Source organism: Sylvia atricapilla, chromosome 11 (assembly GCF_009819655.1).
Source record: "Sylvia atricapilla isolate bSylAtr1 chromosome 11, bSylAtr1.pri, whole genome shotgun sequence".
NCBI lineage: Eukaryota > Metazoa > Chordata > Aves > Passeriformes > Sylviidae > Sylvia > Sylvia atricapilla.
The window spans coordinates 11586227-11606635 of record NC_089150.1 but is presented as its reverse complement, the minus strand read 5'-3'; the positions used below and the strand labels follow the sequence as shown (position 1 = coordinate 11606635).

The 20409-nt window shown below is 45.1% G+C and overlaps 1 protein-coding gene across 1 annotated transcript in view; it reads left to right on the top strand.

Moving 5' to 3' along the window:
• MGLL (monoglyceride lipase) overlaps positions 1-20193 on the top strand; it is a 61813-nt gene extending 41620 nt beyond the window's left edge. The window contains 5 exon segments of the mRNA XM_066326675.1: positions 3606-3742; positions 5260-5370; positions 9318-9407; positions 15221-15436; positions 16403-20193. Of these exon segments, the coding sequence (XP_066182772.1) occupies positions 3606-3742; positions 5260-5370; positions 9318-9407; positions 15221-15436; positions 16403-16528 (680 nt within the window). The 3' untranslated portion in view covers positions 16529-20193.
• Positions 20194-20409: the final 216 nt, after the last annotated feature.

Genomic DNA, 20409 nt, shown 5'->3' with positions numbered 1-20409 from the left:
GGAATTTGAGGAATGAAAGGAGTTGTAGAAGTGTGCATTTCCAGGGTCACAGGATCTGTTATGCAGGCAGAGTCATACCTGCACGCTTATAACAGACTCCCCAGAGACCTCACACCCTCAAATACTGCATCCCTGAGCTCTCAGCTTTGTCTTCCTGTGCAGGCATCAGTATTATTATATCCAGAGAGATGTGTAGTTTTGGAGGATCTATAATCATAAATAGAATCATGCTTTGAAGTCATGCTTTCTGACAGGACTGACTAAGTTGTTGTTCTTGACTGTAGTGGCAGAACCACAGTCTGAACGTATTCATGCCGAAAACAGAGGGAAGAATTTAATAACTATGACATATTTGGCCACATCATCACAGCCTTTATTCAGATTTTTGAGCAAAGTATGTTATTTTGCTGGTGTGTTTGGCTGGAAATGGATGCTTAAACCTTCTAATTCTAGATTTGCAACTTGAAAATATGTGGTTTGGATTCCCACTTTTAAAGACTCGTGGTAAGGGTCAGTGCACACAACCTGAAATGATCACTGAGGCACTGCACAAACACAGTACTAGCAGTAAACCACACAAGCTGGGTGTGAAGCCAGAGAGATGTGAAACAGTTTAAAAGGTTTTGGACACTGAGTGTGCCCGTGGGGATGTGCACCAGCAGTCACAGCTCTGTGCACTGCACCTCACACTGCCCTGTTGAAACCAGGGGCCCCTGTGGGAGTGCTGTGATGAGGAGCTCATGGAGCTGTGATTCTTGGGATACTTCTCTGTGGTCACCCTTGGCATTGTGTCACTTGGGTGCAGAGCAGTCTCTGGTTAGTTCCAATTGCTGGAGGAAGGTGGCTCCTCTCCTCTTGCACCCACTGTTTTGCCACTGGCACTGTGGAATCACTACAGCAGATTCATTCCCAGCAAAACCCAAAGCTAATAGCTTCACATCAAGGATAAACCTGACCTTTCATTCTTAACAGCTCTAAAGGCAAAAGATCAGAGAAAAATACATCAATATTCTTAACTCTTGATGTTTAGTTGTGCAAATGTCTTTCATCTGATAGAAGGGGATAGTTCCTCACCCTGAACCTTTGTCAGCTGGGGGATTCAAACTTGCAATATACTCATTCACTGAGGGAACAAGTTTGGTTTCTTGGAGGGGAAGAACAGAAAACAGTGACCTAGCAATATCCCCTGGCTAATCTTGTGCAAGGGGCAGGGATAGTATCAAAGCAAAGACTTGCTTGGCTTTCCTTTCCCACATGTGCAGACAGACTGCTGCTCAGGCTTTGCTCTGTGCCATCTGAGTGGGGAACAGGAGTTTAGTATTTAAAACCAGGGTTATTATTAAATTTATTATTAAATTAATTTATTAATAAAAAGACCCAAATCCTGGAAAAATTCAAAGAGGAACTTGTCATAGCATTGCACAGGTATTTCTTGGATTCCACAATCATTACTTTGACTGTTACAAGCAGTGTCACTGTTATGTGGTAGTGTCACTGTTAAGTGGTAGGAGCAGGGGTAATTCTCCACGCTGAGAGCCAAGGAGGCTTTCCAGACCTGCCTCTGTCTCACCCAAAAATAGACCAAAGATTCACAGTTCCAGAGCAAGAAGTCATGGTCCATTTACAGACCTGGGCCACGGGGGTCTGCTGTTTCTGCCTGCTCAGCTGTCTGAGCACTGCAGACAAGGAGAAAGTGAGGCAGCACTGGAGAAAATAAAATAAAACCTGAAGTGCAGAGCTCCATTAGGGAAAATGTTCCTCTCTCTGGACTGTTCAACTCATATTAACCTGCTACTTTTGGAGTTGAATAGTAGGCAGAGATAACACATTTGAGGACCATAAAGTGAGTGGACTGGATGTGTATAAAAGTTGTAAAAAGCTCACTTTCCATCTGTAACAAAAACCAGTTTAAAATTAATAGTTCCTCTAGCCACACACATGATTTCCCTTCTGGAGATTATAATGACTCGTATTTTAATTTGCTCTTTGATTTGTTTCTGGTCACTGATCCATGGAGGATGCTTGCTGCAGCATATTTTAGCAGGAATTGGAGTGTATGCATGGAAAGCAGAACTGGTAATATGTTATTTATAATTGATCAGTGTGACATGTGTGTGGTTTTTTGGCAGCCACTGTGGCTGATTGCAGCCTTCACTGCCAAAACACCCAGCCACAGAGATCACCTGACAGGACAAAAAACCAAGTTTGGGGTTCAGTTTTTCCTAGATAGAGTGAATTTCATCCAGCTTTTTATTAGAAGTTCTGCCTAATTTGCAAGGTGATTTTTTGGGTGGCTTACAAAAAAGTTGAGACCTTCTGATTTCCACTGGTATGACCACTGCCAGCAGATGTAACTACCTTTATGGCTGTGTCAGCAGTGTTCTTCTTTGCTGATCACTGGAAGGGGAACCATCCAGTGTGTCAACAATTATCAGCTTCACCTTCTTTAACAAGTCATTGTCCCTTTGTGTCTATAAATGTGCCTCAGTGCCCACGGGAGAAGGCCTAAGGAGACACTCTGCAGAAGGGAGATGTTTAAGACACCCCTATACCCTAACCCATAGGGTGGGATGCATTTTCCACTTCACAATTTTCCTTAACAACCTGCATGGAACAGAAACAAGCAAAGGGGCTGTTTCTAAGGACAAATCCTATTTCTGATAGACAATAACATGCATGTGTGGTCAGGTAAGTATGCAAACTGCTTCCCCAAGGTGGTATTAATTTCAAGCCTTTGCAAGCTCAAAATTGCCTGGGGCTGTGTTGGTGGTGATGCTGGCTCCACCTCTGCCAGGGATGCCACTGTTCCCATGGCAACTCACCATCTCCCAATTTAATCTTCCCCTTCCCTTCCATTAGGCAAGATAATTCCAAGATACAGCATGAGGAAACAGTGTCCAGGTGTGGTTCAGTTTGCACTAACTTGTTTAGGAGGAAGACACCACTGCAGGCAGTTACGGCCTCTATCACTTGACCCCTTACCTCTCACAGAGGAGATTTCCAGCCCACCCTCTGCTGCAGGGTATCATGAGAAAAAGCAGGAATGCGAAGCCTATGCACATTCAGGCCCTGGAAAAGGCAGTGTTCATAGTCCCTTAAGTTAATAGCAATTGTATATAGTCTTCAGAATCTTTCTTGCCGAGATGCTACACAGCAGTCACAGCTGTACAGTGAGCCGCCAGACCCAAAGCATATGATTCCTGAGGCAAATCCCCATTTCCTAGCATACATCGACCCATCAGCAAGGCAAGACAGCCCTTCCTCACCCTCATATTGGGGGTTGCAAGAAGTAAATCAGTACTCTTGGTTTTGAAGAGCAGATAGAAATATGAGGGAATAGAATTCCAAATTTAGAGGCCCCTTGCAACCCCTTAATATTCTATGATTTTTTTTTTTTTTTTTTAAGTCAGGTATGTATGGAATTTGACAGCTTTGTGCAGTTTCCTTTGCATTTCTGCAGCACTTTTTTCTGTTGAGAGATGACTGCAGGAAGAAGGTCAAGTTAGGACCAAAACAGTCCAACAGGTTTATTTCTGCCAGGTCCTTTCTTGACTGTAACCACTGCTTCAAGTGATTTAGCTGTGTGCTCTCCTTTTCCCCTGCAGTTGGCCATGGGCAGAGTGAGGGTGATCGTATGGTTGTCTCAGATTTCCACGTCTTCATCAGGGACAGCTTGCAGCACATTGATCTCATGAAGAAAGAGCACCCTGAACTGCCTGTTCTCATCCTGGGGCACTCCATGGTAAGCACCATCCCCTACCCCTCCCAGCAGCACCCAGGACATGTGTCATAGTCTGGTGGTACTCATGTGGATGGCAGGAAATAACTCATTCCACAGCAGGGAAACAAAACTACAAGGAACCTTCCACTTCATTCACTGACTGATCTGCCAGCATGCTATAACCCTGAGATCTGCCTTGAGTAAAGACAGTCCTTTACTTTTCTACTCCCACCATGGCCCTAATTAGTGCCATTTACAACATGAAACCTGTTTTTTAACACAACCATTAATTCCCGTGGCTATGTGGTAAGTCTCACCAACTCCCTGCAGCACTGGGCTTCTCCTTTCATTTTAACCAGTAACCAGGAGGTTAAGCCCTCCAAAGCTTTGTGAGCAGCACGGGGATGAAACATGAAAATACCCTGTAGCCTCATTCTGTTAAACAACCTAACAGGAAAATGTACCAGGGATTAAGGCTGCAAAAACAAAGGCACTGATTTGGTGTACAGAATCTGAAGCCTGATTCTGACAGCACGAGCCAAATCCCTTTATTCAAGCTAACAGTATTCCCACTGATGTCATTGATCTGCCCTCCCTGCCTTCCCAGAGAAGAGGAAAATGAATAAGTACTTTGAGAGTCAGTCTGTGCTCAGATAAATAAGTGTTCCTGCATAAGAAGGCATGGCATGCTCTGAAGGGCTCCTGCACTCCAAAGCCACTGTAACAAGGAGCAATTTCCTAGTGAGGTCTTTGAGATGCTTCTCTCTGCTGCTCCATTTAACAAGCCCCTGGTTCTCCAGCAGTGTGGAAGTTCACCAAATTATTTCCCTTGGCAACTAATCCTCTGCAAACTTTCCCAAGCAAGCCCACTGGATCCCTTCCATCTGCACCCCTCACCATCAGCTCCTGTCCTCATGCAGGATGTCTCAGTCTGGCTGTCGTTCAGCTCCGGACCATGGGCTGGGTGTTTGCTGCCAGCCCCTTGGCTCAACACTGTGGGGCTGGAGGGGCTGGGGACACTGAGGAGTAGAGTATTTGATTCCCATTAATTAGTGAAGATTTTCACATGCCAGTGGCAGCATTGCTGTTGCCCAGGTTACCTGTGGCACAGCACATAGCAAGCCCGGCTTCACAGCATCTTCCCAATGCTGCACCAATCCCGAGCTGATAAACCTCAACTTATTTTTCAAGTCCCACCTGAACTACCACTTCAGACATTTTCTTCTTGCTTCTTAGTCCTTTTAAGTAAGGAGGACACAAGGCATCCCAAGGAGCTGATGGACATTGCATGCATAGTTGAGTTCAGTGTGACATGAGGGTTTATAGGATGAGAGCAGAAACCAGATCTCTTCTCCCCCAGAAAAACCAGACACTTCCAGTGCTTCTACCCCTCCAGCCTTCCTTGCTGACCACACTGCACTTTCAGTGGGGCAGAAGTAATTGCTTGCTTGGACTAAACCCCTTCCAGTAACAGGATTACTATACAAACAAGATGTTGGCACCTGTATTAAGCTGTGGGCTGTTATTTTGCATTGCAGGGGGGAGCCATCTCCATTCTGACAGCTAGTGAGCGACCCAGTGAGTTTTCAGGCATGCTGTTAATCTCTCCTTTAGTGGTAGCCAGCCCAGAAGTCGCTACTCCCATCAAGGTAAGAGCAAACCCGCGTTGCACATGGTCACCTTGCTCTTCTGCAGAAGGAAAAGTATTAAGACCTCTGGCCTTGAAATGCAAAACCCTGCTGGGGTCTGAGCCACCCAGATACCAGTCAGTGCTTTTCTTCTAAGTGCCTCCCCCACAGTTCTACCTACTTTTCAGAGGGGAAGTGAATCCTGAACCTGTCCAGAAAAACCTATTTAAGCAAGAGCTGGGTACTGGTGGTAGCAGACTGTGCTTTCTTCACCTCACCCTGTGGCAGCCCACACAATGCCTCCCTCTCTCTTCCTCTCCTACAGCTTTCTTCCTGACTCATGCAGAGTCTGGTATAGTTGCAACACAGGCTGCTGGCTAAGTCAGGCCAGGGTTATTTTTGACATTTGGGGGATGACCAATTTCTGAACAGAACTAGAGCTCCTGAGTCCCAGAAATCTTTTATGAGCCTCAAAAGAGGCTTCCAGCTAAAGCATCACTGGCCCATCTGCATCCTCTTTGGCTTGAGGATGGTTCTTGTCCAGACCATCTCTTTTGGTTTGTGTTTAGGCTTTATCCCCCCTTCCATTCACATCTGCCCTCCAGAGCTGTTTCTGATCCACAATTGCATTGCCCAGTTTGGTATTCCCCAGGGAAGTTCTGCAAAGCAACTGGGCCTCAGCTCTCTCTTCCTTTTTGCATTTTCAAATGAATAAACAACAATCCTAAAAGAAGCTGGAAGCAAAGGGAAGGAGCAGCTAAACCAGCAGGAAGGACAGAGCCTCTAATTCCCACAGGACTCCTTCCTTTATCTTTTCTCCTTAGACATTTCTCCTAGGGCTAGCTTCTTGTTCTGATTTACTTCTAAGCTATTTCTCCTTTTTTTTTTTTTCCTTCTGTGAAGAAGGAGACAAATTGCCTCAGCTTTCAATATAATCCTGTCTCACCTTCTGCTGTAGCCAAAGCCATCTATGGACCTCACAAATTATTGCAAGCACCAAAAAGAGTGCTTTCTAATCACCTCCTTTCCACTGAAGAAAATACATTTGGACCTCTCACCTTAGTATGCATGACCCTGCTGAGATATGCACCACCTGGATGCTAGACAATATTTTCCTTCTAAGTGCTTTCCCATAGTCTAATTTTAAGACAAGTGAATCCTGAAGTCATCCAGTCTACTGGAATCCTGAAGTCATCCAGTCTACTGGATTATTTAACTTTAAATAAGTAAACTTATTTAAATAGGAGTCAGAGTATCAAAGTCTGGTTTTAGGAGGCTGGTTATTGATTCTTCATGGGTGAGGCTAGATCTGGCATAAGTGTCCCATGAGCACCAGTGCCCCTGCTTCTTCTTACTTGGAAAAGTGAAAAAGAATAATTATTAAGAAAAACAATAAGAAGTCTGAATATGAGAGACACTGTTAGCCTTTTCTTTCCAGTCAAAGAAAATAGAGAAATATTGCTATAGCTTTACCTTTTGCTAGATGATAAGCCCTTTTTGAAACCAGGACTCACCTGCTCTGTGGGAACTAGCATTACTGTAGTCTGTTTTGTTGCAGATCTGCACCAGATGCTGCTTTATTTCCCTGTAAGATATAAATGCAATGATGCATTATTTAGGTAGGAAATCCTATTCTCTAATTGAAGTATTTTGGAGCTCTTTATACAGTCTCTTTCCTAGAAGTCTCTCACATGCAGTATTACAAGAGCACAGTCAGTTTCTTTCTCTTTCAAATCTATTGTTGCATCTCAAAACTGATAAAAATTTAATTGTTCCTGAAATAGCTCTGCTCTGTCACACTCAGTTGAAATCATTTTGTGAGTTGAAAAGGTATTTTCAAGAGGAAGGATTGAAAACAAGCAGAGTATTCCTGTATAAGCCACATTTTCCCATAAAGCTGTGTGGTTTTTTCCTCTGAGAGTCAAAAAACATTTCATGGTGATTGTGCTTCTGAGGAGCAAAGGCTTAGTTTTCCCTTGGAACTGGTATGACTTCTCAGCCCCGGGCCATTTCCCAAGGACCATTGCATTCATCCCTTTGCTGGGGAAGTTTCCAGCTGAGCAAGAATTTACCTTGGCCTGAAGAAAGGCAGGCTCAAGACAACAATAACAGCGAGCCTTTTAGAAATACCTTCCCTGACTGCCGAGCCAGCTCTGGCAGCAGCAGAAGCACAGCATGTTTGCAGGCTCTGTGCAGGAAGAACAAATGATGGTCTTTACAGAAACACAATTTCACCAATGCCCTATAAATCCTGTGTCCTGATGGAAGCATCCAGTTGCAAATCCAGTAGAGTGAGACGGATCTTGCTGCCTTCCCCTTTTTTTCTCAACTGACCTGGACAAAATTCAGTTCTGAATCTTTGCAGTTTCAAAGGCTGTAGAGACAGGAGCCACATACATTGGCAAAGGGCAGAGCAGGGGTGAAAGAGCATCTCCCTCTAAATTTTCTGCTCTTGAAAGCTTTGAAATCAGCTGGGCAGCACAACCCCTTATGAAATATTCCCTGATGTTTAATCCTGTACTGACCCTCAGCCTATTGTTTAAGGACTCACTAAAAATATTCTCTCTTTACCTTATGTGTTTTCCATTTCACCTCTGTTGCTTTCTGGGCATCATGTTGTTCACTGTCCAGACTGAATCTGCACCAAGTAACACTACAAAGGACTTCTCCTAAGGTGTAATTGAACTGGAAGAAAGTACTATATCAAAACTTTCTTTTCTTTATTCCTTTATTCTCTCCAGTTTAGCAGAGATGATAGTCATCAGGTTCAGAGTCCATAATCTGCCTAGGATAGATGAAGGTGCATAGCTCAAATCATCACTGCCTGGAGTTAACATGAAATGAGGAAAACCCCATTCCTTCTTGGATAATCATAAGCTCATACCTGCATTGTTGTGTAGAGAAAATTAATTTTGCTGACACAACATCATAGCCAGTGAGGGGCTCAGAATACTGACAGACAGTGACACTGGTTCCTACTCATATCTACCCCAAGGTACACGTGTTCCCAAACCTGTTATGAGTCTTTGCTGCTTTTCACTCCTCAATGACTGACTTCAACCTTATGTTATTCCTCTAATATCATAATTAATTTGTCATAGGTCATCTGCGATCTGAAGTGCCAGGGAGTGCTTCAGAAATGATTAGGCATCTTCAGAAACACAGGGCATAGGGGACAGCCTACCTCCAAGTGTTAGCTGTGAACAACACAGGGCCATAAACCAGACCAATGAACACTAACTGTGTCTTTTCTGACTTAAGCAGTGATCACTTAATTAAAGGCAGCTATCAAAGATCAGAGGAGAATTCTGGTATCAGTGTGCTTGTATTGCTATTGAAATGAAAGATGTTACCCTTTCTTCTACCAGTAGTTTCCAGCCTGGGCTGCTCAATGCTTTTGTGTGTTGTTCCCAGGAGACATATGAGCAATGGATTCCTAGCCAATGCATGCACACTTGGCTGTTGTTTATTTACAGGTTCCCCAGAGAATAGGCTTATCAAAATGAGTGCAGCCTAGGCAACAGCTGCAAATGGCACCCAACATCACTTACCATTGCAGCCTGAAATCAGAACTGTGGCAGCAAGAAAAGGGCAATAAAACACCAAAACCCAGCCCTCTGAGAGTTGGAAATGACCTTTTCCTATCAAAGTACTTAACTGAGGCCTTTCAGAAATTAACTGAAGAATGAGGAAAAGGCACAGTACAATGAAGTTTTGCTGCTGCATGAGGACAGACAGCTGACGGCATTTCAGTCTTGCACACCCACTCCCTGCTCCCAGGAGCAGTTTAAACACTTTGCTCATTAAGAGAAGTGTTTTAAATATAGGACAGATCTTTATCCAGAGTTAGCTGACAATTCTCAACTATTTAACTCCTGTGCTGATTTCCATCAGCTCAGGATTTGGGCCTCTATGTTCCCTCTCTTCCTCTAACTGGCTCTTCAACTGCTTCCTTCCCTTTCCCACAGGTTTTTGCAGCAAAAGTGCTCAACTTTGTGCTCCCAAACCTATCACTGGGATCGATAGATCCAAATGCAATTTCCCGGAACAAGAAAGAGGTGAGAACCTTAAAGCCATTTTAAGTCACTGCATAGTTGGTACCTTGTCCCAATCCCGCCTTTTTTTCTTTTAGAAAAACCCACAAGTGTTTTGCTAAATCGGGAGGGCAAAATCTGTGCTGGTAGAAAGGTGACGTGTCTCTGAAGCCAGTGGAACTGACTGTTCACAGAAGACTCTGGGAAACCAGCTGCTCTTCCCTGGGGTGTGTTTTGCACCCACAGCTGCTCTGGGTACCAGACATGACAGAGAGCTGCGGGTGCAGTGGGAAGCACATGGGAGCCATATCTTTATCTCTGCTGCACCACCACCACTCATTACAGCAGCAACACCCAACTCAGGTTGCAAACACACTGCTAAAGTCAACTTTTCCACCCCTGCTCTTTGTGGTGAAATCCTGCAAAACGCCACAGTCCTGGAGATTTGTTTTCCTGCTTCCAAACCAGGATCACATTGTGCCAGATGCATTCCAACAGAGGAAAAGAGCATGACTGAACCAAAGAACTTGTTACAGGGTCTCCTGGATCACACTCTGACTCTGCTACAGCCTTTCCAAACAAATGATATATTCGTGCTGCACCCAAGAATAATACTTTAAGGAGCTGCAATTGAAGCAGCTGTTGTAACAACACAGCTCCAGACACCACTGTGAATGTGCATGGAACTGTCCCGGGGTTGAGTTTTATTGTGCCACAATAGCCTGGGAACTTACCTCCCATTCACACTCACTCCTGGTAATAACTTTTTCAGCCTATTCATTACATCACTGCAAAAATAATTGCAACTTCTGCAACTGCCACCTAATGAAGGTTTTTCCTTCTCACCATTGTGGGAGCAGTGAAAGGAGAGAGTCACAAACTGTAAGTGGATGAAGGTGCTTAGGCTAAACTCAGAACTTGGTGCATTTGAGAAAGCACCGTTTTTCTTGAATTACAGAGAATGGTGCTCAAGAGTGTCTCAAGAGCTTAGCTGGTGCAAAGTGGTCACTTGTTCCTATGCTACCATGCCCATGTCTCACTGACAAATGCTGTAACTTTCCCTGCTGTTCATGCAATGGTTCATACCTGAACTAGGAATTAATAAATTGCCTTTCTCTGGGGAGGCAGCTTGACCAGCATTAGAATTGAAACAGAAAGGATCAGGTGCAAAGACGGTGCCAACATCTGTGTGAGTGCAGTGCATTTTGCCTCAGCATATCCCACATCTTTGGCTCACCTATTCAGAAAACTGGAAAGCAAAGAGTTTCCCAGAATAGCCTCAAAGCTCAGGGTTGTTTCTTGGCACTGCCAGAAGGGTTTTTGTTTCAATGACTTTCAGTTCACTTATCCTTGAACAGAGCATAAGATTTCACTGTATTGGAGGTGCAAAGATCTAAGGAGCTGAGGAAAAGAAGGCAGGACTAGCACGGAGTGAGATCATGTGCATCCGCTGATGCACCGTGTGACATATGCTTGAAAGTACCATATGAGGCTGCACAAAATATATGCTTGGGAAGAAGGCTGACTCCAATCTAGCTGTAGAAACCTGTTCATAATTACATTCAGCTGCCATAACTTGTTGCATATAATTCAGAGAAAAGGTTTAAATTAGACAATCGGTTCACTAAAATGACACAGAGGAAAGTTTTCACATCTACATTTGTATTTAGAGGATAAAAGCAATCAGTGCTCTGGAGGAGGAGAGGAACTGGAGAGCTTTATTCCCTACCTGAAGAGTGAGTGTGTCTGCGACACGTGGGTCTTTGCCTGCTTCTGCACTGATTTGTTGTGTGACACCTGAACTCTGCTGCAGCTGCATTTAAAGGATGTTTTAAATTTAAAACATTTAAGGATGCATTAAATACGCCTCCAAGAGCTGGATCCTCTGCTACTGCTGCACTGGATAGCTTTGTAGGAGAAAAGTGATGATGTAGGGATATCCTGAATAATAATAATGCATTTAGGAAAGTGTCAGAGAGCTCCTGAAATTGGCACACAGTATTGACTGAGCACTTCCGTGTTGTGGTGATGTTAGGAATCACCACAGCAACCTACTGGACACACTTTATAATAAATGCTATTGTGTTGTCTTTCTAACCACGTATTTGCTGCTGCTTTGTCTGCTCTGTGATGCTTCAAGTCTCCAAAGCTTCCTTGGAGCATGGTTTTTCCTCTGCCCTTTCCATGGAGCAAGAGAGAGCCTTTTGCACTGGATAAAGGTGTAGGTCTGCTTCATTAGAGCCTGCCTATAATGGAGACATCTCCCAAATGAGACACCCTGTGCTGTGCTTCTGTGTCTATACGTGAGCACACGGCTGACACAGCAGCTGTGGGTAGTGATGTAAAGTGCTTTCCTGACCCCCTCCAAGCAGCAGGATTTGAGGCTCCAGGCACTTACTGAAGATAAGACAGTATTTTGGTCCTCTGGCTGCCTCTAAGCACATTCCGCTCTCCTTTTGGATTCAAGACACTCAGATTTAAAGCATACAATGTGCTGGAAACATCCATTATTTATATGCTACACATACTCCTGCCAAACCAGCTTTCTATTCACTAGAAATATTTTTGGGACAACATCCAAGAATTTCCTAATGAGTTTGTGTTCCCAGAAAGCTGTCTTCAGGGTGTGGGGACTAAAACACAGGATGATATAGAGACATTTGTTTGATGTTTGCTGTATCAAACACAAGAGAGAAAAAAGAGAGCAAGAAGCAACCTTAAAAACCAATCCTGTTATTCCAAAAAGGAATGACATCACGGTGGCAGAAACCTCTTTACCTCACTAGTCTTTGTTAGCTGCTGTTGATTTAGTGGAATTGTCCCCCCTGACTTGAGCCTTGTTCCTGCCAAGTCCACATAGGATGAGGTTGCAAGAGGAGATGCAGACCTCTAAATGGGTGGAAACGATGCAGCAACTGAATGGTTGCTGCTGTCTTAGAATTACATAAAGATAAAAAGAGCTGTTTTGAGAGACTCTGGAAAGCCTTTGCCTGACAGTGCCTGGAAGGAGTCACTGGCTCTGCTGGGATCACCTTCTGTTCTTGCACCCTGTCTCAGAGCTTGATGTAGCAACAGCAGTTTTGGGCTTGCAGGGTTTGCAGATTGTAGCCTGCAAAACATAAAGCCCATTCCCTGTCTTTCCTTCTTCCCCAGAGAGCTGCTGCTTGGCACTCACCCCATGCACTTAGCATTAACTCTGACAAGGATTCCTGTTCATTGACTAGGACCAGGATACTGCCCCTGCAGTCCTGATCATTTTGGGCTAGGACAGGGTTTGGTCTTTTTTTTTTTTTTTTTTTTTTTTTTTTTTTTTTTTTTTTTTTTTTACTCCTACCATCATCTCTTTCAGACAACAAGAGAAAGAAAGAAACCCTTTAGGTCATTCTTCTAGCATTTATGGGGCTGGGGAGGGGGCCAGCTCACATGAATTCATCAACACTGTTTTACTCCATGGGAAGGAACCTTCTGTCAATCTATCCACTTATCCCTTTTATCCCTCCTGAATCCTCCTGCAAAGTCTCTTATTTATTGGATTCAATTAAAAAACAAAACAAAAAACCAAAACAAACCAACAACAACAAAAAGGAAAAGACCCAGAAAAACCACACAAACCCACCAAACTAAAAAATAGTAAAACTCATCCATCTCAAAACTGTGTTGCTTTAGCACAACACTGTGACATAGGTCCAGATTAGGCTGAAGCCAATTGCTAAGCAGCCAATGCAAGACAGTGGTTTTGCTCAAAAAGCTAATGAAAAGTCACCATGTTTGGCTGAGCATGTCAGGGTAGACCCAGCTGCCAACAGGAGAGCAAGCTGCACCCCATGAGGCACTTTGGTATTCTGAAAGTCAAAGCTGAATATTTTTCATGAGCACATTCACAAGGGAACAATTCTAAACACAGGCAGCTTCTTGCCTTGTTTGAAGGATTTTGGAGAGCAGGGAACAGTGTAGGAGATGAAAGATGCAGATGGAGGTTTCTGCACCAAGGAGCTGGTTGGGCACTAGGATGGTCCATGGGAGCCGAAATGACTGAGAGCTGTTCAGTCTCTGCTTCTCAGGGCCACCAGCAGGAGAAGGGGATGTTTACAATGACTCAATGTCTTAGTCACTGTTTGGTCTTTGCAGTTGCCTCTTACAAGCAGTTTTCCAGACCCTCAGCACGCACGTACTTCGTACTTCTTTGAAAGGGAGATACCATGTTTAATATCCTATATGATGAGGTGTGATGATTATCTTTGTCTCCCTGCCAAAAATTACCTCTCACTTCAGAGCAGCCATAATCTTGCACAGAGACCAAAATACAACAATGGCCTTAATCAAATCCAACACTTCCAAGGATCCCTAAGTGAGTTCTATGACAACTTGGACTTTTTCAGTCCAACTCCAGTACAAAGTGGAGTGGCTGTACAGCTACCTCTCCCTGGCCCACCCTCTGTACTGTGGGCTGGGTCTGAATGGTGTCAGCCACTAACAGTCCCAAATTTCCCCCTACATCTTTCTCTTGCTGCACATAGGGATAGGAATGCTGGATTCAAGCAGTGGGAGATGGTGGGGACTGGAAATAAGAAAGTGATGAGGAAAGACCTGTGAGCACCAGAGTGCCTCACTGCCACCTCCTTTTCCAGTGCTTTGTACTCCAGCACATTTGAGATGACAACAGGGGAAACTGGCTTCAAACCCTCTGGCAAGTGAATGCATCCAGATGGGAAAGCCCCACCATGGACTGTTCTGCCACCCTGAGAATCTCATCTCACGGCAAATTGAAGACAGAATCCGCCCCAAAACCTTTCTGTCCATACTGTCCTGCAGTGCCTGCCTGTGCCTACACATGGCTACATGTCCTTGGGTGGCCTCTTGGGTCACCTCCTACCCATGGTCCCCTCAGAGCAGGCACAGGCAAAAGGACCTCAAGTCAATGCCTTCAAGGTAGAATTCAAGCAGACTCCACTGCCTCTGAGAAGAGAAGGAGACTGTTTTCAGCTAACCTATAAATAACCATCATTTCTATAAACATCTGCCAGGGTTGGGAGAAACTGGAGGCTGTGCCAGAGACCAGCCCATAATCAAAGCATTCTGGTAAATATTGCGATAGTGGTGTCTGTGTGGGCCGTCTCCACATACAGTATACAAATATTTACTCTAGATTTGCCTGCTGCAGTAACTACTCCTTCCTAGCAACTTTCTACACCAGCTCTTGAGCATTTTTATCCCCTCACAATCTGGCTGAGCAAGTCGTTGACTACTTTTTTTTTGCCTATGACCTAATGCCATCATTTGCTGCCTTGTCTGTCACACTTTGCAGCCAGAGATGACCCCTTGGCTTTGCAGTCATCTCTGTCAGTTGTCTGTAGGTATAGGTCATGGTCACCACCCCCTGACAGTGAAAGAGAACATTTGAGCCCTCAGCAGAGATGATAATGCCCTGGAGAACATCAGCTTTCAAATAACACAGTCTGAAGAACTCTCTGTAGAATTAATATCACATTGAAATGACAGAAGGGCACAGCAGAGGAGAAAAATGCAGGCAGGTGCCCCTGTGGGAATGGTCTTGTCCAACACTGGTTGTTTCCCTGCAGGAGCTCCTCTCAAAAAGCTGTGGCTTGAATACTTTCAAGTGGTATAAGAGAGAAACATGCAGCAAAGAGCATGTCAGGTTGTGTGAGCAGTGCTGGTAAGCTGCAGTACCTTAACCTAGACTCTGATGGCTGGACGTCCTGAGAGAGTATGGAATGGCTGTGCAAGCCAAGGGAAGACTCTTCACTGCCAGACTTACCTGCTTTTTCTCATATGCATGAAATATTGTTAATCTTAAATTACCTCTTTCTCCCTGCCAGATGGAGTCTTACACATCTGATCCCTTGGTCTACCATGGTGGCATGAAGGTCTCCTTTGTCATCCAGCTGATGAATGCCATTGCCAGAATTGAGCGAGCTCTGCCCAAGCTGACTTTGCCCATCCTGGTGCTACACGGCTCTTCCGACAAGCTCTGCGATATCAGGGGCTCCTATCTGCTGATGGACACCGTGCAGAGTCAGGACAAAACACTCAAGGTCATCTTGTTTTCTTGACTGTTAGGAGATTATACTTGGCATGAGGGACTCTCAGGGGCAGGGAGCCTGCTGACCTCCAGAGAGCTGGAGGCCAAGAGATGGATTAGTGAGGATGGGCAGGTGACAGCCCCTTCCATCTGAAGCTAGCCCAAGCTCAGACCTCCCTGGGCTCAGTGTGGTGGCCTTTCACCAGCTACAGCCAGGCTGGGGGCAGGGGGTGGTGGGCAATCTCCAGGCCTGCCCCAGTGCTGGCTGTGTGCCTAGAGGATGTCTTGGACATGAAGCAGCTTGGTGTAGAAGTTGAGCAAGGCTCATAAGCAAGTAAAGTGTTGACCCAAAAAGCTCTTCTGAACAATGCCAACTGTGCAAGCACCAGCCTTACCTCATGTAAGGCTCGTTAAAAGTGCAGGAAGGTCTTTCCAAAATGCTGGACAACAAAAGCCACTTCGCATCTGCTCATTTCAAGAGAACCAGAGCTGATTAATCAATTGTTAGCACATAAATAAACCTGAAAGAGAGACTGGGAGACCAAGGGAAAGCTTTTGTCATCGGAAAAATAACTGGATGGTCTGAGCACTAAAGGGAGTAAAATTGCCCAAGGCATGATGGGAACATCCCCCATTTTCCTTTACACTCCAAGGGCATGAAAAGTATTTCCTCCTCCTTAGTGGGATAAGAAGCAAGAAACGTATGGGGCTGGGACATGGATTATGTTCCTGAATGGCAGCAGGGTTCTCTGGTACCCACAGAAGTCAGGCAGCCAATACAGCACCTTCCTGCTTGTTGAGGGCCAGCACCACCAGTGGCATCTCCTTGATTTCATAACCTGCTACATCTCGGAAAAAAACCTGACAAGTTGTGGGCAGGATGTGTTGGACCTGGGTGTTGATGAGAGGGGACTGAAGGTTGTTTTGTTCATGCAGATTTATTTTTTCTGTGCTAATCTCTACTTCTCCCTGGTTGCAGGTGTATGAGGAAGCCTATCATGCCCTCCACAAAGAGCTGCCTGAGGTCTCTACCTCTGTCTTCACAGAAATACTGACATGGATTGGCCAGAAGGTCTCAGCAGCTGGGGAAACCAGCCATACTTAAGAGCAATTGCATTTGCAGCTTTTACTGGGGTTTTCTAGGAATAGATGTTTTTCTTACAAGAAATCTCTTGGGAAAAGAGCTAACATGGAGGGATTTTTGGAATATTTTATCACACACAGCATAAGGGAAGGTGGGGGGAGAGGCTCAGGGTAGGGCATTATTTGCTGATGTAAATGGCCACTGCCCTAATCTGGAGAAGAACTGATAGCTGTGGGATGCTCCTTTACCCACCAAACTTTCTCCACAGCTTCCCCATCTCTCCTTTTGCTGTGGTGACTGGGGTGTGTTTATACTGCAATAATATTGGTATGTAAAAGAAATCAGTATCTTCCACTTCATGGTTTTGATGCCAGCTGTGTCCCTTGTCCCCACCATCCAGTACCTTAAAAACCCTGGTCCTTGAGAGGAGAGCGCTAACGAAGGTGCTGGATGATGAGGAGAGGCTGAAGATGGAGCTGGCAGCTCTCTGAAGGTGAAAGGCTGATTTTCAAGATCAGACCCCTTTGGATACTACCTTTTTAGGCAGACCAGGCCAGGGGAGAGCATAGAGATGTCTCCCCCACCTCCCTGCACATCCTCTGTGAGTATGCACTTGGGGAAAGTGTGTTGAACAGTGCTTTGATTTTCACCATCCAAGAAGGATCCCAGAGGGAAGAGCAGGAATGTGGAATCAAACCCATTTAGCACATTCAATTCCCATGCTTTCCCCCACATCAAACCCCATCTCCTCTGCAATATGAACTATTGTGTAAATATTCCTAGGGACAGGTTTTTTCCCTTCCTTCCTTTTTTTTTTTTTTTTTTCTTGTCTCTTTTTTTTTTTTTTTTAATTTTTCTTTTGGAATTAATCACTTGTGCTACTGAAACTGAAAAAGCAAAGTTATAAGAGAATATAGTAATATAATATATGATATATATATATAGAGGTGGCTGGAAGCTGGGAAAGAAATGGGAAGATAGTAAGGAAGGAGTTAATCATTCCTTCTCTTGGCAAGGAACAATGTTGTCCTACCAGGATCCGGTCCTCTCACCATAACTTTACAGTCATAATCTGTTGTTTTTCTTCATCAATTGGAAAATGTCCTGAAAATAATGCTAGAGAGAAGTGCAGAGCATCTGGTGGGTGGGGAGTAGCAGTGGGTGTCCTCATGGTCCACTGGTTTAGCATGAGACCCACAGCATGAGCAGAGATCCTGTCCAAGCCCATCCCAGTCTCCTCCTAGTCAGCACTGGGACAGATCACTGAGGGGCTGAGCTCAGCCCTTCAGCATGTGTGGGGAGCTGAAGGCAGAGTGTAGACTGTGGTCATCCATCCAACCTCTGCCTTGTTGTACCACAGATCCACAGCCCCTGCTGTACAAGCTGCTGTGGAGGAGCCTGTGGATGGGGCCTGTGGTGCAGGTAAGCCAAATTTTAGAGCTGACTGAGTCTCTGCTAGCAGCAGGGTGAGAGGAAAGAGTTTAGACCCCAGATGAGGGCAGAGACATTGTACTGACAGAGTAAAAGCTGCATAGTGATGACAGAGTGGCTGTGCAGGCTGATTTAATTCAGCGTGATGGGCCCCAGCATGAATATACTTCTTGGCACTATCCAAAAGGAAGGAATTTAACCTGTACCTCTCCCTCTGGTTTTGCAAGAAGAGAAGGCAAATGTTGCACTAGGAGAGGATGGGGCATCTCCCCCAGTGACAAACCAGCCCTCACTGCCTTCCCTGGCAGCAAGAAGCACTGCTGTGTACTGAGCTGCTGTCCCCAGGGCTGGATCCCTCGACAGTCAGGGGGGTCACCCACCTCTTCTCCCTTTGGAAGCAGTTCTAGCAAGGTTCAGGAAAGGGACCTCTGTGCAATAACAGTCAGAATCAGGGCTCAGTCCCATTCAGTCCCAGCAGCATGGACGGATGAGAGATGTGTGGATGCAGATTGTGTCCTTGTAGTTGCCCTAAGGGGCCCAAGTCAGGGAAGCTCTTTTATACAGGTTGATCCAGGCACTTTGGCATTTTTATTTTCTTGCCTCTAAAGAGAGGAATGAGCTGTAGTTCTCCCAGCAATGCCAGCTTTTTATTGAAATATTTATTCCAGTGCAATCAGCTGTTCTCAGCAGCCCCTGCTAAACCTCTGGTGACACTTACTCTGGGAAGACACACTGAAGGTCACCTGCTTTCCACGTTCCAGCAGCCTGTCTTGAGGCAACTTCTGTTGCCTGAGCAAGCTCCCTCCTGGCCAGATACCGCTACAGAAAGGCAGCAAAGAGAAACACTACAGCAGTGATAAATCTCACCTGCTTCTTCAGCTGGAAGGGGAAACAAGTGGGTGTGATCCAGAGGTGACAGACGCTGCGGGGGTAGTAGCAAGATGATGACTTAAGGATAGGATTTTTGAAAGCACTTTTCTTGAGGAAGTCAGGAGGACTAAATCAATACCCACATTCTTTACATCCCTTCCAAAGTGACAAGCACTTTGCAGGAGGGGAGAGGGAAGTGACCCTTCAGCAGAAAGGTCAGAGCCTATCCGCTCCCTCCAACCTGGCAGAGGAAAGTCCCTTGTCAGTGCCTTTGATAAAATGTGCCCTTTCACCCAAGAAACATCTTCAGCTGAACAGAAATAAAGGGAAACAAATTACATTATCTGGGGAAGACTGGTCCTTCTGTCTACAGCGAAGCTCAGCAGTGGCACTTGGGTTGGGGAGGAGCTGTGTTTGAAAAAAAAAAAACACATTACCAAACAAAACCTACAAAGAACAACAACAATAAGAAAGCCAAATTACCCTAAAGCCATGGCACAGCAGCAGGTATTTCCACCCTCAGCCAGTTTTCTGAACTGACCTTCTGAGTCAATTAACACAGGGGAACCTAGCCAAAAGAAGCTGGGACTGCCCGTGCTGACCCCGCAGACCCCTGGGCTGGCTGCTGAGCAGAGAGGGGCCACAGCTCTTTGGCAGGTGGGGAAATGAGTGCAGAGGGAAGGAGCCAGGAACAAATCAGCCTGGGCCAGGTGAGACACTGATCTGCACTGATCTGAGCTCTCTCCGCTGTTGCTGATCCCTTTTCCTGCCTGTAAGCTCCTTTATACTGACCCAGTTAGGTTTCACCAAGCCCCGGAGGAATTCTTCCTTGGCTGACCAGATTAGCAATGAGCAGAGCAGCTGCTGAGGAAAATGTAATTACACTCTATTTCCAACTGGCAGGTACCACTTGCAGAGAGCACAGCCAGCCTTATGAATGTTGCTGTGCAGAGCTGCACGAGAGCCTGGTCTGCCTTGGAGAACAGGTGGCACTTGTGACAGAGCAATAGCAAAGTGTAACTACTGTATATATCAACTATATATGTAACTACCACCTGTAGCACTGAGAGGCCATTTCCCACTGCCTAACCCATCATATTTTCTATTTAGCCTGTCCTTTTTATACCACTCACTTTAGCACACTGCCAGCACAAACCCATTGGAATCACATTTCCTTTTACAAGTTTTTTCTGAGGTTGTCTCTCTTGTTCTGTTGTGTTCCAGTTCAATTAAATACATTATATATATATATATATACACACACACATATATAAAAACATATATACATCCACAGGTATTTTCAATGGAAAAACCATATATGAGTTTAGGATTCTTAAAGGAATACAATGTATATTGCAACTAATAATAAAGTTATGTTTTCTGAACAGAGCGTGTCTGAGGGTGTAATTGGTGACCATTCCCACACCCCAGATGAAACGACAGTGTGGAGCTGGTGGAGGATACACAGCAACAGGCAAATTGAGCCTGCTTCAACACCTGGTTCCCGTGCTCTTAGACACCTACTAAAATGTGATGTTGGTCCTGAACTAAACCCAGTTCCAACAGGAAGCATCTGCATCGTGGCCAGGAGCAACTGCTGA